The 25,215-nt window shown below is 35.9% G+C and overlaps 1 protein-coding gene across 1 annotated transcript in view; it reads right to left on the bottom strand.

Annotated features, from left to right (window-relative positions):
• Positions 1 to 25,215, bottom strand: part of ABCA12 (ATP binding cassette subfamily A member 12) — a 184,381-nt gene that overhangs the window by 81,226 nt on the left and 77,940 nt on the right. The window contains exons 8-16 of the mRNA XM_007456410.1: positions 24,499 to 24,677; positions 20,992 to 21,104; positions 16,534 to 16,609; positions 12,717 to 12,835; positions 11,589 to 11,695; positions 5,424 to 5,680; positions 5,213 to 5,325; positions 3,540 to 3,664; positions 846 to 1,019 (exon numbers count right to left, since the gene is read on the bottom strand). Of these exons, the coding sequence (XP_007456472.1) occupies positions 846 to 1,019; positions 3,540 to 3,664; positions 5,213 to 5,325; positions 5,424 to 5,680; positions 11,589 to 11,695; positions 12,717 to 12,835; positions 16,534 to 16,609; positions 20,992 to 21,104; positions 24,499 to 24,677 (1,263 nt within the window). The remainder of the gene's footprint in view (positions 1 to 845; positions 1,020 to 3,539; positions 3,665 to 5,212; positions 5,326 to 5,423; positions 5,681 to 11,588; positions 11,696 to 12,716; positions 12,836 to 16,533; positions 16,610 to 20,991; positions 21,105 to 24,498; positions 24,678 to 25,215) is intronic.

Genomic DNA, 25,215 nt, shown 5'->3' with positions numbered 1-25,215 from the left:
CAAGTGTGGAGGCAAGAGAGGCCAGTTAGGAGGCCACTGCAGAATATAAGGGTCGGATAATGATGACTTTGAACAGGAGTATTTGTAACTAGTCCTAAAATGCCTTCATCCCCTTTGCTGAAATGCATCAACAACATAAGTCAGCCGTGCTGCTTCTGGTTTTTCTTACTTTAAAGAGAAAAACATTTTTTTTTTCAGTGTTTTCAATAACATGTAAATAATTTTGACCTAGTAGAGATCTGGGTGGATATAGGTGTTTAATTTTCCTATGTTTATATTTTTCTTTCAGTTTTTTTATTCACTAAGTACTTATAAAGCATATAGTTATTGCAAGATGGGGTTACTGCTGACTTTACAGCTCTAATAATGACCACTGTTTTGTTGTACTGGATAAATAATGGTAGCCTCTATCAAAACTTGATGAGGGAAACACAAAAAGTACTTTTTTAAATACCAAAAAAAACCTTGATCCTTTTACTTGAAAATGAAAAACTTTGTTCTAATCTTTATTTTTATCCCACAAAATTAATGTGCATTCACTTTTTTAAAAAGTTATTATAACATTTGTATTTCATACTCTAGTATAGTGTATATTAAATTTAATTCCTGGTCTTGGATATACAAATTGAGAGTTAATAAGGCCATAATATTAATTTCCTCATCTATTAAATACGCAAATTTACAATATATGATCGCTAAGGTCCCACTTAGCTATAAAATAAAGCTATAATTCCAAAAGCTCTATAAATGGATCACGTTCCTTATAGTATCATGGAGCATACAGGTATAATCAATTTTTTATATTATACTATAAATATTAAAATATTTCATCAATAGCAACTTGCCTTGTATGTGAAGTTGTAAATGTCTAAGTAGTGCAGAAGAGTGAGTCCAATGAGGTAAGACAGACGGGATCTCTCTGGAAGAGGTATGCTGCAGAATTCCTTCATTGCATCTTCCAGTTTGGGACTGGTCACATTAGAGTCACAGGAAGGCCACCAGAACACACTAGAAATAATCTACAAGTTGGAGGAAGAAAAATATTTTAGCTGTGAATCCTCTGAATCCACCTGTCCATTTTGAGAGGTTTTCTTATACTTTTAGACTTCATTTAAAAATAAGACAAGTTATACTCAAAATCATATAATTTTTTTGTTTAAAGCACTAATTACCATCAATAAACCTAGAAAAAGTCCATAGTTCACTGGAAAGCTTAAGAAGTAAGATGGGAAAAGAGACAGAAAAAAACCCATAATGATTCCCATATTTCTTGCTTGAACGACTGGGTGAATGATGAAACCAAGAAAGAAAATTGGTTTGGATTGTTTAGGAAAATTACTAGTTTAAGACTTTTGCTCTCTCGGGAATTCCCTGGTGGCGCAGTGGTTAAGAATCCACCTGCCAATGCAGGGGACGCAGGTTTGAGCCCTGGTCTGGGAAAGATCCCACATGCCACGGAACAATGAAGCCCATGCGCCACAACTACTGAGCCTGTGGTCTAGAGCCTGCGAGCCACAACTACTTAAGCCCGCGCGCCTACAGCCTGTGCTTTGCAACAAGAGAAGCCACCACAATGAGAAGCCCACGCACTGCAACGAAGAGTAGCCCCCGCTCACCACAACGAGAGAAAGCCTGCGCGCAGCAACAAAGACCCAACACGGCCAAAAATAAATAAATAAAATAAATAAATTTTTTAAAAAATTGATAAACTTTAAAAAAAAAAGACTTTTGCTCTCTTTAAAATTTTACTCTTACTTTATTTAAATTGCATTTCATTTATATAATCATTTGAAGTTATAATCTTGTACAATAAACTCTGGGGTCCAGAGATGAAAGGTGAAGAAAAAAAGCCCAGAATCACACAATAATATGAATCAACCATCCTGGAGAGTAATGCTTGTGTGAAAAGTGATGTGTGACTATGGGAAGTAAGATGGCAACTCTATTGCCACTGAGTTGAAATAAAGAAAAAGTTTATGAAATTCAAGATTATAGAAACTTTTCTCTCTTTTCTTTTTAAAGTAATAAGAATGTATGCTCTCTATTTACCTGCTTTTACTTACTAAAATGAACCTGCTCTTCAGAAGCCAAAAATGTGATAGCTGATCTTAGGATCATATAAGTGAAAGGTGAAACCAAAGGGGAAAGAATTAATAAAGAAATATTAATTGCTGGGCTTCCCTTGTGGCACAGTTAAGAACTGCGCCTGCCAATGCAGGGGACAAGGGTTTGAGCCCTGGTCTGGGAAGATCCCACATGCCATGGAGCAACTAAGCCCGTGTGCCACAACTACTGAGCCTGCGCTCCAGAGCCCATGAGCCACAACTACTGAGCCCACGTGCTACAACTACTGAAGCCCGCACACCTAGAGCCCGTGCTCTGCAACAAGAGAAGCCACCGCAATGAGAAGCCCGCACACCGGGCAACGAAGGGTAGCCCCCGCTCGCCACAACTATAGAAAGCCTGCGAGCAGCAACGAAGACCCAACGCACCGGGCAACGAAGAGTAGCCCCCGCTCGCCACAACTACAGAAAGCCCGTGAGCAGGAACGAAGACCCAACGCAGCCAAAAATAAGTTAAAAAAAAAAAAAAGAAAAAGAAAGAAATATTAATTGCTATAACAAGAGGAAGAAACGTGAAGGTAAAGCAGTTTTAATTTTTCTTTGGGAGAACCAATTAAAATGACACAAACATAAATATTCCAAAGTCAGCCTTAAAGGCTTTTAAAAAACTTTATCCCATATTGGAGAATAACTGGGTTGTGTTTAGAAATGACACACTCTGTCACGCGTAAGTTTTGAATGGATGAGCTCTTAAGTGCTGAAATTCTTTTAGAAAATTTCTATGACACTTCCAGACAATGAACTTGGAAAAGGGGTAAAAGATAAAACATTTCAAGTGGAAAATCCTACTATCAGCCTATGAGGAAATAACATTACTCATTTTCACAGCAAAAAATGTTTACTATACCTCCAAACTTACCCAGAGTTCCCTTGACCATATATACCTCCAAACTTACCCAGAGTTCCCTTGACCATATCTATTTTATATAGTCTGTCTTGTCTTGGGGCTTTTAAAAAATAAAAAGAAGTATTCCTTTTAATTTTAGTTTCAACAAATTGTAAATGGTCTTTTTTTTTCCCCCAATTAGATTACTGAAACTCGACTTTGATATCATCATAATAGAATGTGAAAATTTACCTCAGATAATGTGAATGTGATAATGAATATAAAGAATTACTGATGGCATCACTTATTTAAGAAAAGCATCTGGGGTAAAGAAAAGGAGAGGACAAAGGAGGCAAAGGAAGGGATAGGAAAAGTAGAAGGAAAGGAATAGACAATGATAATGTTCTTGCTTCAGGATTTTTCTTCTGTTTTCACTTAAGAATTAGGCCTCTAATTTTATCATTTGCATGGAAAATTCACCATATTTGCATGCAGCTTCTCAGTGTTTTACTGGTAAGTGCTCAACAAATACTAAATGCTATTTAAACTTTAAAAAAACTGGACGTAAATACAAACATGTTCCACCCCACCTCAGCTCTGTTGTCAGGGGTGGGAATGGCCAGCAAATTGTCGATACTCCTATTGGACATTCCTGTTGTTCTCCTCAGTTCTTCTTTCAGCTCTTCAACATTTTTAAACATTTCTATTAACTGACCTGAAACAAAACAAAACAAAACAAAACAAAACTCACATGTGGGTTGCAATGTAATTCTTTCTAGTCGTTCGTTCTAACATAGAGAAACCTTCTAGATAAAACATATAGTCAACATATATGCCTTGTGTCAGGAACAGATGTCTCTCAGTTTTGGCAAACTTTGCATCTTTAGGATCTATTTCTATCTGATTTAGACTTATTCCTATTATGATATTATTAACCTAAGGTAACAGATTGCTCTGGATTATAAATTTTCCTTAAATGTCTACAACGAAAGGTTGATTCAAAGAAAATACAGTTTCCTCACAGACTGATCACACAAAGTGCTAAATATACATTTCTACAATTGATTTAAAACATCACACAAATTCAAAATGCTTTTTAACCTTGGATCATACAATATCGTCAGCTTAGGACAAGGTTTGCTAAATCTGAAACGTAATGCCACAGAGCACTTTTTCCTTAACTTTGCCCAGCACCTTACAGCTTATAGAGGGTTTTCACAATCATTACTTCAATTTTTAAATAGAATGTGTTTAATTCCAGACTCTTTTAGGACAGTTATGGCAATTATTTCATATCTGGGTCATTCAATGAATAGCAAAAAATATTTTGACCTTATTTTAGCAGATTGTGATCTCTATTTTGCAAATGCCTTTCAGTTTCTTTATGAGGTATCTCTCATGCAAATATACCTTCTTTATTTTTGGACTTAGTGCCCCTCCAATTTTGTGGCTGCCTGTTGTCCAAAATTCTGAATGTCTTTCTTTTCACTATTGAGGTATTACACAAAGAATAAATGTATTGCATGATGCATCATGCTCAGAATACTAATATGAGGTTCTGAATCGATATTTCTGTAGACAGCAGCGGATCTTTATTTTAAAAATCAGATTATTGGGCTTCCCTGGTGGCGCAGTGGTTGAGAATCTGCCTGCCAATGCAGGGGACACAGGTTCGGGCCCTGGTCTGGGAAGATCCCACATGCCATGGAGCAACCGGGCCCGTGAGCCACAATTACTGAGCCTGCGCGTCTGGAGCCTGTGCTCCGCAACAACAGAGGCCGCGATAGTGAGAGGCCTGCGCACCGCGATGAAGAGTGACCCCCACTTGCCACAACTAGAGAAAGACCTCGCACAGAAACGAAGACCCAACACAGCCATAAATAAATAAATAAATAAATACGTTAAAAAAAAAAAAAAATCAGATTATTCTCACAGAAGTAAACAAATTTCGTCCTTGCTCTTGCAAAAGACTATCTAATGCACTTTAATATATCAGAGAAATAAAAGGTGAATAGTCTAACTAGTTAAATTTTTGAAGACATTTTTCTGTGAAACCAGATTTCGCTGTTTCATTCTCTGCTGGCTTGCTGTGTTGTTTATTTTAGACAAGTAACCGTATTTGAAAGCTTCAGATGTCTCATGTATAAGGGCAGATACAAAGTAGGTTTGGTTAGGAACTTCAAAAAAGCCTTTTCTAAACTGCAGCATGAGAATCACATGCATTTTTAATAAGACAGCATTTAAAATATGGATGGGGAAACACCTGGTTTTTCCAAGGTGTCTGCACTGTTATTGACATGCAGCACGGCTTCTATCGTCGGCATTAACCGTGTGATATTTTCCAAGTAATTCATTTGCAATGCCTGTTCTAGAAACCTGGAACAAAGCAGAAGAGGAGAAGAAATTGAACTAGGCATATCAATAATTATTTGAGAAGGGATTTCACCAAGGAAGAAGACAATGGAAAAACTTACCGATCCATATCTAAATTAATTTTGCTTGGATCCCCAGAAAGCAAATCCCTCAGTTTTTCAGATAGAATATTGTCATGATACAGTAAGCTGGTGGCTATTTCGGTGCTGAATTCTGCTGCTTTGAGGAGTTGCACATGAAACGCACTCTCTTCACACAGGTTCCCAAAGTCCACACTAGAGAGTTGGCACATTTTCTCTAGTGAACTGAAAGTTTCAGGTTCACAAAGAAGTTTGGTCAAGTTTCCAAGTTGAGACAGCTTTCGAGAGGAGGAGAGATGGGAAACATTAGTTATGTTATTCTAAATATTTATTAGTTGATAATAAGCAACCAAAATTGATTTACTTCCTAAAAACATTTTGCTTATGTGTTTAGTGAGTTGGCATTTGGCAACAGTTTTACCACAAAGCACTATTTTCTATCATTTGAGTTTACTGTTCTCTTAAGAATTTTATAAAACTTTTGGACCTGTTAGACCTCTTTCTCAAATGTAGTCATATCTTGTAGATCCACAGGTTGAAAAGATGTAGTTTAGTTTTATCTCATTTAAATCACAAATACTTAAACTAATTTTATATTTTAGTTTATTTTTTAAATCATGTGTAAGGGCAGATAGCAAAGCAGATTTGGCTTGAAACTTCAAAAAAGGTTTTCTTCACATCCACCAGGATGCCTACTATCAAAACAAACAAACATACAAACAAACGAACAAATAAATAAATAAAACCTGAAAATAACAAGTGTTGGCAAGGATATGGAGAAATTAGAACCCTTGTGCACTGTTGGTGGGAATATAAAATGATGTAGCTACTGTAAAAAATAGTACGGTGAGTCTCAAGAAAATTTGAAATAGAATTAACATATGACTCAGCAATTCCACTTCTAGGTATATACTCAAAAGTATTTATTGAAAGCTGGGGTTTGAACAGATATTTGTAGACCCATGTTCACAGCAGCATTATTCACGATAGCCAAGAGGCAGAAGCACCCCATGTCCATTGACAGATGAATGGATAAACACAATGTGGTAAACACATAAAATGGAATATTATTTAGCCTTAAAAAGTAAGGAGATTCTCTCACATATTATGAGGTGGCTGAGCCTAGAGGGCATTATGCTAAGTGATATAAGCCAGTCATAAAAAGACAAATACTGTATGATTCCACTTATATGAAGTACCAAGCATAGTCAAATTAATAGCAACAGAAAGTAGAAATGCAGGTGCCAGGGGCTAGGGGGGACAGGGGAATGAGAAATAGGTGTTTCACGGGTAGAGGATTTTAGTTTTGCATGATTAAGAGTTCTACAATCTGTGTGTACTTAACACAGTTGAACTGCACAGTTAAAAATAGTTAAGGTGGTAAATTTTATGTTATGTGTATTTTATCACAAGTTTAAAAAAATTAATTAACCAAATAAAGACTTTTTAAAACTGTGCATGAGAACCACATATATTTTAAAATATGGATTGGTATATATCTTGTTTTTCAAAAGTGTCTGTACTATTATTGACATTATCTTCTATCCTCTTACTTACTGAGGGAAACTTTTGTTCTGTGGAGTGCTTAAAAGGGCCTAAAATCCCATAGAGTAAAAGAAGAAAAATGAAAATCAACTACTTTCCTACGCAAGTATATTCCTCCTTGCTCTGTGTGTTCTGAGGATATATCCCCAAGTCATACTTCCTGGGGTAAAAAATTATGCCTCTGGGGAAGCCAGTTCTGTTGTGCTTGGAAGCAACCCTAGAGCTACTCTTTTTAAGAAGTGAAATAATTTGGAGAAACATCTAAAGAAGCAAATATGTGTCATTCATTGCAGCTGAGTTTCTAATCAGAAGTTGCATTTTGACAGAAATGAATTATAATACAGGAAAATGTTCAGGAATATTTCTTTGCCTATGTCAAATGGGAAAGGTACAATGATGTGTCTTGGATGAGAGATTTATAGTAACTACACGTAGGCAGTAGCAATTAAACACCGATCATCTTAGATAGTAAAAATCATTGGTCTACTTTCCACTGTATTTAATATTCTAATTGACTTCTGGTTTTGAACTATCTAAAATGGTTTCATATGTATTAAAATTCTACTTACCAGTCTTATTACTATGAGAAATTTTCCATTCTGTAATAAACCCAATCATTTTACCAGATGTAACTGTATGTTTGTCACTTGTTCCTTCCTTTCATTTTCCAAATACTAGATATGATTAAACTTCTAATGAATAGAGCCCAAGCTCTCTGCCAGTGACTTTTATTTTGGTGATTTCTTAAATAAAAAGATAAATACTGGGGGCCCAATTAATTTTTTTAATTGAGCTTTTAAGGGTGTAGTAAATTTGAATGACTTTACTCAGTAGAGACTGAAATATATTTTTTAATTGCAAGTTTGACATACATGTAATAAGAAACCAATAAAAGTCCATAGAGTATAATCTTGGCTTGATAAAAGATACAGAAGGAGAACTGGAAATCTAGCCATGTTACTGAAGTAGAACTGGTCCTCTGAAATAAGAATTTAATTCAGGGTTAATAATGTGGCCTGCACTGTGAGGCACATCTGCCAAGGAGCAACGTCATGGTCATTTACGATTTGTCATTATTTACTACTTTCTTCTAAAAGCAATACATGCATTAAACTTTTAGAAACTTCATAGATCATTAGTAATCAACATACATTCAGAGAATTATAATTATCTCTTCAAAAGTATGTTTCAAGCCCAGATTACAGGTTTGTCACAGTCTCATGTATCACGACACTGGTCTACATAGTAAGGGCTCAGGCCTAAACTTGAACAACGACCCGTAACTAACTCCACGTCCAGCTGTGACTGAATTCCCTAGTGCCTACGGTTCCTAATGCATCTGAATCAGAATTGTAAGTAACATGATGGCGTAAACTTCAAAATACTGAAGTTTTTACTGTGTAAAAATACTGAAACTGCAACACTCCTGGGCTCTTAGCAGGTAAATGAAAGGAAACGAGACCTATTTAAAAATGTAAAGGTATTACAATACAAATAGTGTCCTATCTGTATTTCTGCTTAATATAGAGAATATCCATTTTATGAGTATTTCCCCAGTCGGAAGTTATCCTTCCCACCAGAGAGACTGGAAATAAAAGAGGAGAAAACAGACGATGAAGGGAGTTGAAAACTCTAAAGTTCAGGAAGAGTAGAATGTTTGGGGCTAGAAAAGAAAAAAAGTCACCAATGAATGACAGGCATTTGGCATTTTGGAGGGTCTAAACCTTCTTAGAAATATCATGAATAAAAATGTTAGGGTGGGCCCTAACTCACTGTCACAATCAAGATACCAATTACCAAGGAGGACAAAGCAGGGAAGTAAAAGCATCTCTTCTTACAAAACTCTAGGAGTCTGTCTTCATTCTTTCAATGATATGTGCTGAATATTTTCCACGTGTCAGACTGTGCCAGGTACTGAGAGTACAGAGTAAAGTGACAGACGTAACCATGTTCCTATGGAGCCTGTAGTCCTGGAATGAACGGGTTCTGTCCATTGCAAATAGCAGCCATGCTTGTTATAAATGACAATAGATTTCCCACCTAAGGGACAGGACTGTAGTTTATTTCCACTTCTGTGGCTTCTTGAACCTTTTTCATAATGTAACCCACAAGGGGAGCAGTATACTCAAAATGTGGATGCTGTTTTAAGTTATCCTTAGCTCCATTCTCATACCATTATTGTAAATGACTGAGAAGGTACTGTTGCCATTTCCCAATGTATATTGTGTGCTGCTCAGTTACTTTGCAAGTTGAGAACTACAATGAGTAATTGCCCAGGTAATACGATTACATCACCAGGGCTCTACTTTAACACCATCATTTGTTCACAAATTCATGAGTCAAGTCTTAAGATACTACTATGTGCTAGATGTGAGACTTTAGAGATGCAGAAGGCATAATTTCATCAGATTTTACACTCTAGTGAGGGAAATAGACCCTACATATACAATGAGCTATAATGCTAAGTAGTAAATTCCAAAAGCCAGAAAACTCACTGTAATCGGAGACTCCTCTTCCCTATGCCTCACACCTCAGTGGCTGCCAAGTTGTGTCAACCCACCTCCTACAATGCTCCTGAAATTCGTTTCCTTCTATTCTCTGCCACTGACATAGTGCAGGGCCTCACTTTTTGCTTAGGTTACTACAAAAAAATCACCTACTTGGCTTTCTTCCAATCTGCCCTCCATAATTCTCCTAGAAAGATCTTTTCCTAAAATGCAGAAATCACCTTCTTCAAATTCACTATTTTCAGGATCAGACTCAAACTACTTGACTAAATATAAAGAGGCCTTGGGGATCTGGGCCCCCTTTCCTGCCTCTCTCATAGGCATCTTGTGCTCCAGCTGGACACATAACTCCAGATAACCTATATCTGTCCTTCAGGTTCACACCTCTGCCTTCTCACCAACGCATGTCTCTGTGTCTGGAATGTAGGACTATAACCTAATCCTACACAGCCTGCAAGACTCAGAGTAAGGAGTATCTCCTCCATGAAATTTCTTCTCTCTACCTTCATGCTCTGCAATCTGAGTCAGATATGCCACCTCCATATACAGAATCCTGTCCATCCACGTACCACAACACTTATCGCACTGTGTTATAATCATTGGTCTGCTTTTCCATCTCCTCCACTGGATTGATTATTAAGGATTTTGGGGTTAGAGATTATATCTTTTAACTAAACAGATTAGCATTGTGGGAGCACAGATGATGGATGGAATGAATGAATGGGTAAATATTACATGCATACAAAGTCATTATCCTGACTTGGAAACAGTGAGAAAGGAGATACTCTAATATTATAAGAGTGACATTTAAACTTATCCTTGAAGGATGAGTAGGACTTTTCCAGATGAATGCGTAACTTCCTCCTCATTTGCACAAACTAAGATAGTGCCAAATTAAGTACACTAGAAATTCTGATTCATGTAGAAGCCTAAGAATACAATGCAGGTAATCTAACTAGCATATTTATTTGTAATATACATGGACACATGCTTTGTATGCCTGCTTAATTAGACCAGGTTGACTATACAGCAAGTCATCCTGCTTGCTCTGAATAAACCAGTTCTAATTTACTTTATCCCTGGCTACATGAATCCAATTAAACTGCTGTTCTTACTAGGAGAGCTGCTTTCAAAATTTAAAGGGTTATTTAAGAAAGAGAGTGAATTTCATGATAACCTGCGTACTGTATGTATGAGCTAAACAAAGAATAAGAGACAAACACCAACCAATGCAAACTTCAGAGTTAACATTTTTCCCATTGCTTTCCCTCCCTTTCTTCAATATCATACATTTTAATATGATGTACAGTATTAGTTTCTGCTTCTGATGATAATAATACAAATAAGGTGAGTCAACTTCTGAGATTTTTGTACACTGTGAAGTCTAAAACATCAGCTTTTGAAATCAACTTCTATAGTTTTAAAAACTAGGGGGCTTCCCTGGTGGCGCAGTGGTTAAGAATCCGCCTGCCAAGGCAGGGAACACGGGTTCGAGCCCTGGTCCAGGAAGATCCTACGTTCCGCGGAGCAACTAAGTACATGCGCCACAACTACTGAGCCTGCGCTCTAGAGCCCACGAGCCACAACTACTAAGCTCACGTGCCACAACTACTGAAGCCCACACACCAACAGCCCATGCTCCGTAACAAGAGAAGCCACCGCAATGAGAAGCCCACGCACCGCGACGAAGAGTAGCCCCCGCTCGCCGCAACTGGAGAAAGACCACGTGCAGCAACGAAGACCCAACGCAGCCAAAAATAAATAAATAAATAAATATATTTTTAACAAAAAACAAAAAACTAGGGACATTTCAAATTAGGAATCAAATTTTTAATGCTTTTTCAAACCGTGTAGCTTAATGAGACAACTCCATCAGGAGTTATTCCTTTAGGTATTGCATTCTGTAATTAGTCTCTCATGGGTCATTTCAGACAGAGAGATCCACTGATTAAAAACAAAATACAATTACGTAGCACCAGAACTCTTGTCACCCTTTTTCTAGCATTAATCTAGACTCAAAATATAACCAGTATTTTAAAAAATACAGATTTAAAACTTAAATAACAAATATATCTTGCCAGAGAATTGTAAGAAGTTTTTGAGGTTTTTTTTTTTTTTTTCTTTCATGGCTTACTTTTGATTTCAAGACTTCAGGAACTGGAGGGAAGTAATCCTCATAGGAACCAGTTTGAAGAAAATATTTTTTAAATCGAATTGTAGAGTGCAGCAGCCTTAAATTTTCTGTAAAGGAGGAGAAAAGAATTACCTTATGTGAACTGCAAGGTCATCTAGGAAACCTATTTGAAAGACACCTTTATCCTAATCTATTACTAAGTTTTTTCTAAGATAATAGCCTATTTCAGTCTAAATATAAAATGAGTGAAAATTTAATCTTTCCTTGAACCATGGAGACTATAGAGTTCATTATTTTTAAAATATTCATAGATATTCTGCTTAGAGACAAAAATATTTCCAGCAAAGGTGCTATACAGTTTTGGTTCTTGGTGAACTGAACATGCTTTTATTTTATTTTGGATGTACTATTAACTTGAAGTGTTTGAGAGAGAATAGGTTGTATAATCACTGTGACACAAATATGCCCTTCCAACCTTGATTAATTCATGTCCGGTAAACAAAGACCACACTTAAATACCTGTTGTGCTATTTGCTTGCTATTAAGTCTCAAAAAGCTATTTTGGTGTAGGAACAGTGAATGTATATCTCCTACAAAGTGTAAGAAAATAGATGTTTTATCTTTAATAAAAGAAAAAGAAATATTTGATTAAATGCAATCTTCATGGTTAAAGTGTGTAAGGATCAGAAGTAAAAATAGTCTGCTACAAAAATGCCTTTCTTTATGTAATTTACATCTGCTTTTGGAACTCTACATTATCCTTCTACATTATTTTTTGACAACTAAGATTATTAAGGGCATAGAAAATGTCATGGAGGGTTATGTGAACTCCTAATTCTGGAGACTTGGAAAGTTTATCCAGATGGCCATTAACACATCTGTTATCCGGCCATTATACATTAAAGTTTGTCCAGGTGGCCAGGTGGTACTAGCAGCAAGGACAGGTGTAATAATAAAATAATATGATTAGACAGTCCCTTTATATATCAAACCGCTGAAACAGATGCATACGGAAGCTAAGATTTTAAAATTTTCTTTCTTTTTTAAGCCAACATCTTATAAGATTTACTATTTTAGAACAAAATTACAAACCATGAGTAGCATTTTGACTCTTAAGAAGAGTATTACCTTTTGATCCCCTGGCCAAATTGTCAGTGACGTTTCTCACACATGCCAAGTAAGGAATATAAGGACTATCTACTGATATATTTAAGAGGGCATCTTCAAAGTTTTCCAGTATTAGGAGCCTATAGAATTAGAAAAGAATATATAAATTAAGTCATATAAAAATAAAGCAAAGCCATTTTGTTGAGATCATGTGAGTCCCTAGTTGTTTGGCATTGGTTCATCTGAGCATCGGAGCACTGTGAAGTAGGACATCTTCCCCCATCCAGCCCAGCTGCACAATGGCAGCACTACTCTGGATTCTCTAAGCATTTACCTTTTCCATGGGCATTATCTCTATATTTAATTATTTTAATATCCAATCATAAGTGATCTTAAGATCATTTCTAGGCACATTTACATGAAAGAAAAATCACTGGGCTAGGGTTGCCAGATAAAATACAGGAGTCCCAGTTAAATTTGAATTTCAGGTAAATAATGAACAATTTTTCAGTATTAGTATGCCCCATGAGTCTTGTATGTCTCCTTCCCCTCCCCTGACCTCCCCTCCTCTCTCCTCCTTCCCTTCCCTTCCCTTCCCTTCCCTTCTCTTCTCTTTCCTCTAAATCTGGCAACCCTTTCTCTGGGCTTCAGTTTCCTCTCTTGTCAAATGATCTGCTAGATCCCTTCCACCTATAATATTCTCTAAATAATTTAAATTCATTTAACTGTGATTAAAAAGAAATGGTAGAATCCAAATGAACAATATAAGTTCCTTTTTTTTTTCTTTAAACAACCAATTCAGAGTTCCCAAATTAAGCACTTTCTGGTTTCCTTTCAAATTGACTGGCAGGTGAGGACATAGTCTTAGGATTTTTGAGGCATACATATGTGAGTGAGTAAACATGTGTATGTTACGCATGCCCTGTCACTTCAACTGTGAGGCTGCATCTCTACTTATTTTGTAATTTCTTCCCTTAGTGTCTACTATTGAATGTTGTGTACAGCAGAGATAGAACAAGTATCAACGGTTTATCTGGGAACCATCTATTTTGAATCAAACTGCACAACACACAAATTAACTAGATCTATTGGATATTTAATTTAGATTTAAGTCAAATACTAATGGAAGAGACTTATCCTGGCATAGCTAGTAAGCATGTAGGACAATGTTTGCATTAACACTAAAGAAGTCTCAGGGTGTTTACATGTGGTTTAATGACACTGGATATTTGAGGAAGTTTAACAAGAAAAAATATCTATGGCAAGAAAAGTCCCTAACTGGGCAGTCAGAGCACAGGTAACTGGTCAGATGGCCGACTCTCATTTAAATACAATCCACAGCCTCCATGTTTAAAAAAATTGCACCCATTCCTAAGGCTTCTTGCTTTTGTTTAGGCATTTCCTGGACCGGAGACTCTCCTCTCAGTATTATCTCTCTTTCTTTTGTGTTTGTCTTCCTCTTTGTCTTAATCATTATAGCACTGAGCCATTTCCATTCTGGTGCTGTGCTCAGGAGCAAAATACTGGTCTACCTTTCCAGATGAAACGGCACAAGAATGGTGAATGGTGAATTTTCAAGCTTTAAATAGAAGAATGTTGGGCTAAAAGTGACCCTGAAATATCACCTAAGCATTATCTTAGTTCTATAAAGAACATCTGATTGCCAAGATTTTTGAGATTAGATTTAAGATACACCAAAAATTAAGATACATATGTGCCACTGTTTTGGCATAAACATCCAAGTATTCCTTTAAACGATTTAATTTATGTATTCTTTATATAAAAATCTCACCTACTTCTCAAGAATGGTTACAACTAAAGATGAGCTTATGGATGTATGCATGCATGTGTGTGCATGCACACACACACACACACACACAAACACAATAAAAACTAACTTTAGTGCAAAAATAATGAGGGAGAAGAGCTTTGAGGAAAAAAAAAATTTGAGCAGCTTTGTTTAGAAAATTCTGGATCATAAACATTTTTATCTCATGCCAAGGACTGCCACTCTGATTATTTTAAAGTGTGGAGGGAAAGGAAGTCCAAAGATAAGAAATCCCTTAATTGCATCAATCTCAACAAGAGCAATCTTAAAAGTATTGAATTCTTTCTAATAAACTGTCAGCTAGCTGTCAGTAACCAACTACATTTGCTGTGGAATTTTCAGGTCTGAAGTGCTAACATTATCAATGCTATGGATGCCCCAAGGCTCTGATAAAGATACCTGGCTTCAGCAATAAGCATCCAGTTGTCTCAACTCAGAGGTTTTTTTTTAATATATATATATATATATATATATATATATATATATATATATATATATCTTTATTGGAGTAAAATTGCTTTACAATGTTGTGTTACTTTCTGTTGTACAACAAAGTGAATCAGCTATAAGTATACATATCCCCTCTCTCTTGTGCCTCCCTCCCACCCTCCCTATCCCACCCCTCTAGGTGGTCACAAAGCACCGAGCTGATCTCCCTGTGCTATGCAGCTGCTTCCCACTAGCTATCTATTTTACATTTGGTAGTGTATACATGTCAGTGCTACTCTCTCACTTCGTCTCAGCTTACCCTTCCCCACTGTGTCCTCAAGTCCATTCTCTCCATCTGTGTCTTTATTCTTGCCCTTTCACTAGGTTCATCAGTACTGTTTTCTTAGATTCCATATATGTGCATTAACATACGGTATTTGCTTTTCTCTTTCTGACTTACTTCATTCAGTTCAGAGGCTTTAAAAAAAATTATTTTTCTGGCTATACAGAGAATGTGTTTAAAAGACTTGATTATTTGGAACATGGAATCCTGTCTGGGGTAAAATTGCCCAGAGCTGTGAGATTGCTCTTGGGAGAAGCATCTGGTTCAGCCACCTTAGAGGAGGAGAGATGTGGGAGCAGAAAGAGGAGGTGGTTATTGATGGAAGGAGTTTGCCTAGAATTACCCAGAGTTGAGGAACTTCTCACTGAATAATAGAAAGTTTATAAACAATTGCATAGATTTTATTTTAGAAAAAGAAATGAATGGTTAAAAGTAGTCCTATTATTTGTTTTTATTTGTACACATTTCCATTAGCACAAAAATATATCCTTTGGGACTAAAGTTAAAGAATTTCAATAGTGTAATTTATCAGGCCCAAACAGCCTTTTACATAACAGGCCACCTAGTCTCTAAATCTGCCTTGGACTATGTGCATTTACTTCAGTCAGCTTCTACCATAACTATTACAGTTACTTCAGAGAACTGCTCAATGGTCATTAGAAGCTGAGGTAACTGCTGTTATTTCCACTGCCTATTCCTGAGACAACGTATTCACGTGCCCCACAAAGAGTCCAAAATCAAATTACCTATAAACAGTTTTGGCTACCTGAATACTACTGAAGCAAACAAAGTGTGCATTACCTTGAGTGAGCATACAAAATATTTTGATTTTTTAAAACCGAAATAAATAGTAATGTAAAAAATGGGAGACTTCTACATCTTTCATGATGAAAGACCTGAAACGAGTTGGAAATTGGGCCTCCAGCTAGATTTTCCTCATAGACGTAAGGTAACCAATCCAGACAGAACATGGGGGATCTAGTTATACAATCTTAGAACTGAAAAACAGATCCTCATGTTGCATTATCCGAAAGTATCATTGAATAATACCAAAAAACAAGTTTCAACTTTACTGCACTTCAACTGTATCTTTTTCTTTGGTCAGTCAATAATTGATTTTTCTATTCCATGGCCTTATATACTGATAAAAGAATTATGTTTATGAATTGTTTTGATTGCTTATTCAGCCAAGTTACTTACCAGTTTAGAAATAAACCAACAAACCAACAAAGACTTACTGGGCAGCCAGGCTGCTTGGGGATAGAGACCGTCCATCTTCCTCACTCCACACATGTGTTGTATTATCAGAGCCACCTAAAGTGATAATATTTATATAGGAGAATATTTAACATTTCCGTAAAGGATTTATTTTTCTAAGCAAAAATCATCCCAGGTCAAATTAATGGGAAAAAAATGCAGGAAGTCTGCAGAATTTTTCTCCAAAGGATTTTACAAGAGATGTCTAAGCTCTTTCAGTTGGAAACATTTAAGATATTTATAGGAAAGAGATGCCTACTAATTGAAATAATTCCAATGGTCAAGCATATGCATTTCGAACAAATTATTTCTCTGTGCATCAAACCATTGCATTATTTTATCCTAAGACCTGTATGCATAGATGACTCTTAAATATCATAATGCAAATTGACTACCCCATGACTTCTTAATCAAACGAAGCCAATTTCAGTCTTATGGGTCACTGGATTTTTTTGTTTGTCTTCAGTTGTCTAGAATGTAGCCGTAGGAAACATCTACCATCACTAATCTATATTTTCTATCTTTCAAAAAGCAGCCAGTGATTTCAACTGAATGCAGCTGTGAATGCAAATTGGCTAACATTAACGGAACCATTCTGAGTGGTCTCAAATAATATGAAAGTTTGGAGTGTGGAAGTCAATCACTAAGTTGCGTCTAATGGAAACCATATGTGAAGATCTCATTCAACACAGATAACTGTCCCTAGAAGTTAAACAGGTTCCTTATTCCGCTTGCTCCATAACATTGTATTGTTAAAGAGTAAGTGTGCAACAACATTCACATGCAAAATTGAAAATGAAATACTTTAAACAGCTACTACATAAATAAAAACATCAGAAATCCAGTGCTTTCTTTCATTCGGCCCCTTTAAGGAAATGGTATTACTTATTTCATTCTTCCCTGTAGACACTACTAATTCCTTATAAATAATCCAGTAGTTTTAGTGCTGTCATTTTTTAACATTGGCCTAACCATTTTCAGTAGGATATTTTATTGCCAGCTTTAAGGCTTCTCCCATTGTCTCTAGACTAGGGAGAAGTTCGCTTCTCCCATTGTCTCTAGCTGTCACTAGGAAACCATCTGTACTTTTCTCACGCTGATCATTTTGTTTAAGCATGTGTGTAAAAGACTCACAGAATTAAAGACCTCCTTGTCTATGTCTGTATCAGTCATGTCTGAGTAATGTCTGCTCTGTCCCTAGTATCTGGCAGAGTGGCTTTTTCAGTTTTCCTCTCTGGCAGAAGGGAGTTCTCTGTTCTGCTCAGGATGCAGCTAAGTATTATTGCTCTAATGACAGCAATGCATTAGTGAGTGAAAGGACCAAGAAGAAGATACCCAGAATAAATAAACCTAATTAATAATGGTAATACCTATTATTTATTGGCATCCATATATAGAATAATCCAGGATAGGACTCCAGTGTAAAAGTATATAAAACCATTTTCCCAAGATCGTATCTTGCCCACTTTGAACTCCTATGGGATGCTGAGCAAGTTCATTAGCATTTGTATTCTATATGGTTATGGAGTGTCTCTTCCTCATCACGCTATTCAAATGAATAACTAATAGAAATTAACTTTATACATATCAATTATAGGCTTGACCTTGCTGTTAAGTATGGACTTCTCCCTCTGGCCACTTTTCATTCTGGCCTCTAAGGTGTCTGAGAACAAATACTGTATTAAATAGGCTTTAATGAAGTGGAAATTGTTACAGACCTTTAAAAAGTCAGATTTTACTTTATTTGTAGAACTAGGCATATATAAAAAGGGTGCCCAAAGACATAGAAAGAAATCCAGTGCACAGATAGCCTCTTTCACCAGTAAAGACTGTTTTCTGTTTTAAAAGATGTAATTTCATGTAATTTACTATACTTTGCAAAACAGCAAACTTCAATGAGCCAAAAAGGTAATCTTTTCTCTCAGAACTCAGTTTTATAAATGAAAATACTAAACTGTGAAGTAGGGATCCTCAGTGGGGTGGAGCTGAGAATTAGACTCCTTGAAACAGCAAGTTAGGAGACAAGCTTCTTCCCAAGTGTTTATTAGCATCTCCATAGTATCATGGTTGCTGAGGAGGCTTCTGAAAAAACCTTGAACTATGTTCATAACCAGGGTTGAATCAGAACTAGACATGGGGTGGGGAGGTCTGAATTAGAAATAGATGTGTGGTGTGGAGAGGAATGGGGCAATGGCTATCAAAAAATGTATCATGTGAGAAGGAATCTGACACAAATAGTCAAATTCCATCAGTGGCTAAAAGTGGAGCCAGTTCTGAGGTTTGGTGATAGCAGGTACTTGTGTGAGCTATCATAGTGTGTATGGTAAATATGAGTGAGGCCATCTAACAAAGAGCTTGGGGACCTGGCTTTGGGCTTAGACAGATCTAGGCTCTAAATCTCAGTTCAGTCACTTGCTGAATGTATAACACAGGCAAAGTGCCCAGCCTCCCTTTGCCCCAGTTTCTTTGTCTGCAAAATGGGGTAATAACTATCTCTTATAGAGTTGTTTTGATGATAGAAGGGACTTAAGATAATAAAACATTTATTACTGACACAAAAAATACTACCCTTTTATTTTTTCTTTGAAAGAGAGGGGTGAGACCCTCAAAGCTATCTGAGCCCTGTCATGCATTAGAGAGGACCCAAGCAACTCTGCTATAAGAAACCATTCCATTCCAGTTTACTGAGTGTAAAGCCAAGGGAAAAAGTATGTTCACAAATACCGCTAAACACCATGGAGACTAAGCACGGGTGGCTTGGGCAACGTGGCAGGTATCTGTACTTCAAAACAAGTTTGAGTTTCCTGAAGGATTCCCAGAAAATACCTGGAAGGATTTTTCAAAGGTCATGAAATTTCTGCTCAGGCAGGTAGGTAGGGTCTTAGGGTTAATGACTTAGGAATTGACATTAATGCTACTGTGTTGGTATCCTCAGACTGATAAAAGTCACACATGTAGGAAATTAAAAAACAAACAAATATAAGCACATCTAATTTAAAAAATAAAAGCACATTTCCTTGTCATCCTGACTATCCAATGCCATGGCTTAATACATGCCAAAATCATTAGCATATTCATAGACATGAGACATGGCCGTTGTTAAGTACTGAAAATTGAGTTAGTTATACTGTTCAACAGAAAAAAGTGTTCTGCTGCCTCAGTTAATGACAGGTTCTTCTGCTTCTAAGGCACTGAGGAGCTTCTGTCCTTTGTAAAAAAATTTTCAACTTCATCCCTCTACTTTACAATTACAAGGTATGAGTCCGAAGATGAAAAGGAAAAGAATGGTAAAGAGAACTTGAAGTTCTCAAGTCTTTAAAATGAAAATATAAAAATATACAGGGGAAATAATTAGTGTCTTTTACTGTACTGTCTGGTTTTCTGGTCTGGACTTTTTTAAAAGTGCAAATTTTTTTTTTAACCTTAATGTTCGTCAAGACCATTGAATTTAACAACAATCAATCTTGCAAGCTAGTCATTAATTCTGTAATTGATGATATAAAAAATGTTCTAGACTAACAGAAATTGGTATCCAAGTGTATGTTAGAACCTCCTTCGAGAAGTCTTCAAAGCCTTTCCAAACCTGCTATTCATATGAAAACTAATAAAGACCTTGTAATAAACAATCAGGTTGTGACCTGATGCTCTCAGGACACTTATCAGTAATCCAAAGGTAAAGTCTACATATTTAAAAGCTGACAAACTCAGTTGAGAAAGCCTATTTTTTTAAATTCATTCAGGAGAGGTAAATGCTAACGAAACATTTTACTTGGCAAGTACGGATTTATTCCTTATAGCCCTAAATGTTTGTCTGTATATGGCTGTGTGTGTGTCTGTGCATTCCCATGTGTGTGGTATATAATGCTATCCTCTATATGCAAAGGTGATTTTTTTCTGATTCACTAGCAACATGCTATAGTTTGTCTTATACCTATAAGTGACAGTAGAGCTATACTGATCTATTCACGCTCTGATGTCCATCATGCATTTTCAAGATGGCTGGTTGAGGGGAATATTTTTACCAAAGACTCATCCTGATTAAAAACACAAAATTTGAAAATGAGGGCAAAGATACTGCGATTCAGTGTAGGCTTTTGTTCAAAAAGTAGTGGTAGAAATCTACTTGCTGAGGTTTACTCCCTTACTCTGATATTTATTTTTCATACCAACTATAAACATAGCTTTATAATATAGCTAAGAGAGATCATTTTTACCAAAATTAAAATCCTAGAAAGTCACAGCCTCTTTTCTGGCCATTTCTCCTTGTCTCCACACTTTGGTTATCTAAAGACCCAGATTTAGTTGTAGCTTATGTCCCTACCTAAGAATAATACCATCCATAACTGATTACTTCACTTGTACTTTGTTTTTTATTTTTAACGGAACTGAATACAGAATTGCAACACAGAATTGAATACAGGAAGATGGAAATATAATACCTTGAGATGGGGAGTCCAGAGTGTAAAGCAGATGTTTAACAGATTTATGGAGCGCTCTGAAACCTTCATAAGCTGTAACCCGTGGATAAACCTTCTGCACGGCCAGCAGCGCACTAACAAGTTGAAAAACAATTAAACCAGATTGTATTTCAAGGTTTGCAGACAGAAACAAAAGGTTATTCAAGGAGAAAATAGCTACAGTATAGAAAACTATTCTTATAACATAAGAAACAAGATGCTGCTTTTGTCGTCTAATTACTTGTTTGTCTGTTTATGCACAAAATCCCAACAAAGTGTTCTTGACCCAGACAGAGCACTTCACCTGTTCCAGGATTCTAAAACCTAAAAGGCCTTAAAGTAAGAAGTGAACTTCATGTCAGTTTTTTTTTTTCTTTGTTAAGACCTAAAAAATAAGTGGTTAGATATAGAAGCTTCCAGTGAAAGGATACTTCTTTATTTTTTCTTTTTAATTAAAGGAAAAAATTAAATATTGGAAATTATTTTCATTAAAAATCAAGCCCAGATAAAAGATCCAGTTTCAAGAATAATTATTAATTAAGCATTTGATAAATATTTACCTTTACAAAGGTAAACAAATGGTAATGTTTTTGAAAAAAAAATGGAGCTTGCCCTAATTAAAGACTGCATTCTATCCCCTAAATGGCCCATAGGCACTGCTCCAGGGGTAGCTCAAAATTAATATCCAGACTAACTGGCACTGTCTTCCTATGATTTTTACATTACTAATAAGATGGGCAGTCTACACTGTGGATAAACAATCAGCAAATTCACTTATGCTGGAGTTCATTCCATATTTCCAAAAGACCAACTAGTGACTTAAGAAATGCCTTTTTTATCCCCTTATTGTCATTAGCACATTTAAAAAATGTTAGCATTGTACAAGTATGTCTGAATTTCACAAATAACTGTGAGGCAATGCTTTAATATACATGAGTAGTAACTTAAAAGGCTTTGTTAAGGATTTGCCACTGTGAAGTTAAATGTAATACATACTAGGTGATAGTTTTTCCATATGTATCCTAATCAACTGAAGGCTCACTCCAGTAACAGCATGTGCATATACTTTCTACCATATTTTTGGAATTTTTAATATTTAAATTAAGGTCATTTTAATTTTAGCTCCCTAGCTATGAATGAAAATATTTAGAGAGCTAAGAGTATCCTCTAGTTTCTAGTAGATATGTGTCTATATATAAACATATATATTTATAATTTTATTTACTTCTCTAATAGTTCCATAAAGTCATTTTCATTTGTTTTGTTTTATAGACAGGAAAACTAAAGTTCAAAAAGTTAAATAACTTACATGAGGTTATCCAAATAAATAGAACTGGTTTTGTCTAATTTCAAAGTTTATGTTCTTTCCACTTTATGTCTTGCCTCTGGCACTTTGCCCCAACATGGCGGGGAGGACGACAGAACATTTCTGCACTGAGCCCAGAACATTGTTAACTTGTTTTTACAGCTGTGTGCTTGGCCATAGGGGCATGGCTGAATTTTTTTTAATTTCTGCTCTATATACGTAACAGTCAATACCTCAGGCATTTTTTATATTTGCCCCCAAGAATCTCCTGGTTCTCAGACTTTGAGTTACTTCTGAACCCTGGTCGCCGTGGAGACCAGTTAAATGTTCTGAGGTTGTAGATCTCTGCTTCTCCCAGCTTGGCCTTCTGCTTGACTCCATTAATCTGCTGTCTCAAAGTAACACCTTCAAAGACTGAACACTTGGCAATCTCACAGTAACTGTCAGCATTATTGTTATTAATATAATTAATAAAAATGTCAGAAGACTTAATTCATCTTTTTTCTAACAAAACGTGACTTAAAAATGACTCCTGACCATTGTCCTCTCTGAAATCCTTTAAACTATTGATCGAAATACTTTTATTTCACTTCATTGATTTTGTTTTTCTGCCCTTTTCATCATATACAAATGGAAGTTATCCGAAACAAGTCTCCTCATATGTAAAGGTAATTTATAAAGGAGTTTTTGTGATTCATATCTCAGCACAACTTCTTGCTCATAAATGGTGAATATCATGTATGTTTTTTCATTTTTCACAATTCTTGACTTTTGAGATTACTCATTTTTGCTAATCTCTGTCATAATCTTAACATTATATAATCTGGTTTTGGTGACTGAACTATATAACAACTTACAACTTTGCAAAATTGCTGGTATAAATAACCTCAAAACCTTTTCATGGGGTTTATTTGTCCATATTACTTGATCAACAAAGAGTAAGATAAACTAATGATTTGATGATAAAATACAGTCATTTGTGAAGAATTTACAGATTTTAGTGATACTGTTAGTTTAATAATAATAGTAAAGAAGATTTAACTTTAAAAAACTAGTGTGTGTTTCCTCTTTTATAAAATGGGGATATCTGTAGTCTCAATCTCAAAGAACTGTTGTGAGAATCAAATGGAATTAATGCAACAACATGAGGCCTTATTATAAGGTCTTTGAACAAATATAAACTCTTGGAAGCTTATCAGAGAAGATGAGAAAACTCTTGTGGTGCTTCAGACATTAGCGATGGAATCCACTGTGCTCTTAGTGACATATTAGAGAGGCAGTCTGGGTTCTGGAGTTAAAAAACCCAGGTTCAAACCCTCCTAGCGGCATAATCATCAAATATTTAATTTTTATAACCTTCTGTTATCTCACTTATAAAATAAACAATAGTTCTGTTGTAAGTTTCAATGTGATATATATAAAGGGTCCAGGAAAGTGTCTGGCATGTAACAGGCAGTCAGTAATTGCTAGTTGTTAATACAGTTGTTGTTTTGTTTAATGCACATTTCCAAATTAGCTGGACAGCCAAAACCTAAGTATGTGTCCATCAAACTCTGAATGCTGGCCACGCTCAGATCTCTTTTATGAGGAATGCAGGCTTTAAAAGGGTTTCTTCTGCAAAATTTTTCAAATCTTTGTGTCATATGTGTCAAATAAAGCCAACCCAATATGCAGGCTTAAGCTGGCTACACCTGAGGGAGGGCAAACCCCTTGGGGTGGCTTGGTGTAAACACTAGCCAATGGGGTTGTTTTTACTGTGTAGTACCAACCAAAACCCAATGAAATATTTTCTTCTTGAACAGTTAAAATACTAGATGCATAGAGCCCCGGTTGTCCCTGAGTGAGCCTGAGTCAAGGTTCCAATCTACCATTGGTCCTGCCCTACCATCTTTCTCAGAAGTTCTGGGATACCAACTGACACTATAGATGTTATGATTAGTGTTCCTCCTTGTTTCCCCATAAACCTGTCAATAATTCTGATGACCACAATGTGTGTTTCTTCTTTGCTTAACTAATACACTTACTTTCATTGCCAAAATCTGTAATAAGGTGCTGAAGGATTATTTGCTGTGTTTAAATTACCTACCTACCAGTGATCCTAAAGGTAATATTAAAAAAAAAAAAAAGAAAGAAAGACTTCTTTATGAACAGTAATATTCCCCTTAATTCTTACTTTTTCTTACCTGTTTGCACTTCGAAGAACATCAAATAGATTGCTTAGTGTTGTGTCATTCCGGAACACATTTGGAAAACTGGAGAGAAGCTGCCACACGGCTGTCTGCTCTTGCACTTGTGAGAAAAAGGACAGCACTTTGACCATTTCCTGAAACACTGTCTTCTGGTTATTGGGATCACTTGATAGCTTAAAAAATAAAACCACAAACAGGGTGAAATGAGACTTCAACATCTGTAACCACATGGCTAACTGCCTTTGAAAACATTAAAAGTTTAGATTTTCACATAAGTAATTCTTTCAGATTTTCATTCAGTTTGAAGTCATCTTTTACTTGGAAAAACTATAACCATTTCAAATGTTCTTACATATAATTAGATTCTTTCCTATAGTTCCAGAAATTGGCATATTTAATGTTTGGTTAACAAAACTATTTATACAAAATATTTTAAATTGTGTTTGGGAAATTAAAATTAATTCTTAAAATAAAATTCGCTTCAGGGTAATATTTTTGTTTTTCTTTAGGATCTGGTGTGGGATCTGCAGACGTATCTTCTCTATATCCATTAGTAGACCTTATATTATTTATTATTTGCATAGAAAACCCTTAAAATTTATATATTTTATATTATATGGGTGTGAATATGTATATATATAAACATATGAAAATGTCTACTATTACAATTATACATACTTAATAAAATATTTCCAAAGTTCTGCTGGAATA

This window comes from Lipotes vexillifer, unplaced genomic scaffold (assembly GCF_000442215.2).
Source record: "Lipotes vexillifer unplaced genomic scaffold, Lipotes_vexillifer_v1.1 scaffold1179, whole genome shotgun sequence".
NCBI lineage: Eukaryota > Metazoa > Chordata > Mammalia > Artiodactyla > Lipotidae > Lipotes > Lipotes vexillifer.
The sequence above is the reverse complement of the archived record's forward strand: the minus strand, read 5'-3'. Positions and strand labels throughout refer to the sequence as shown.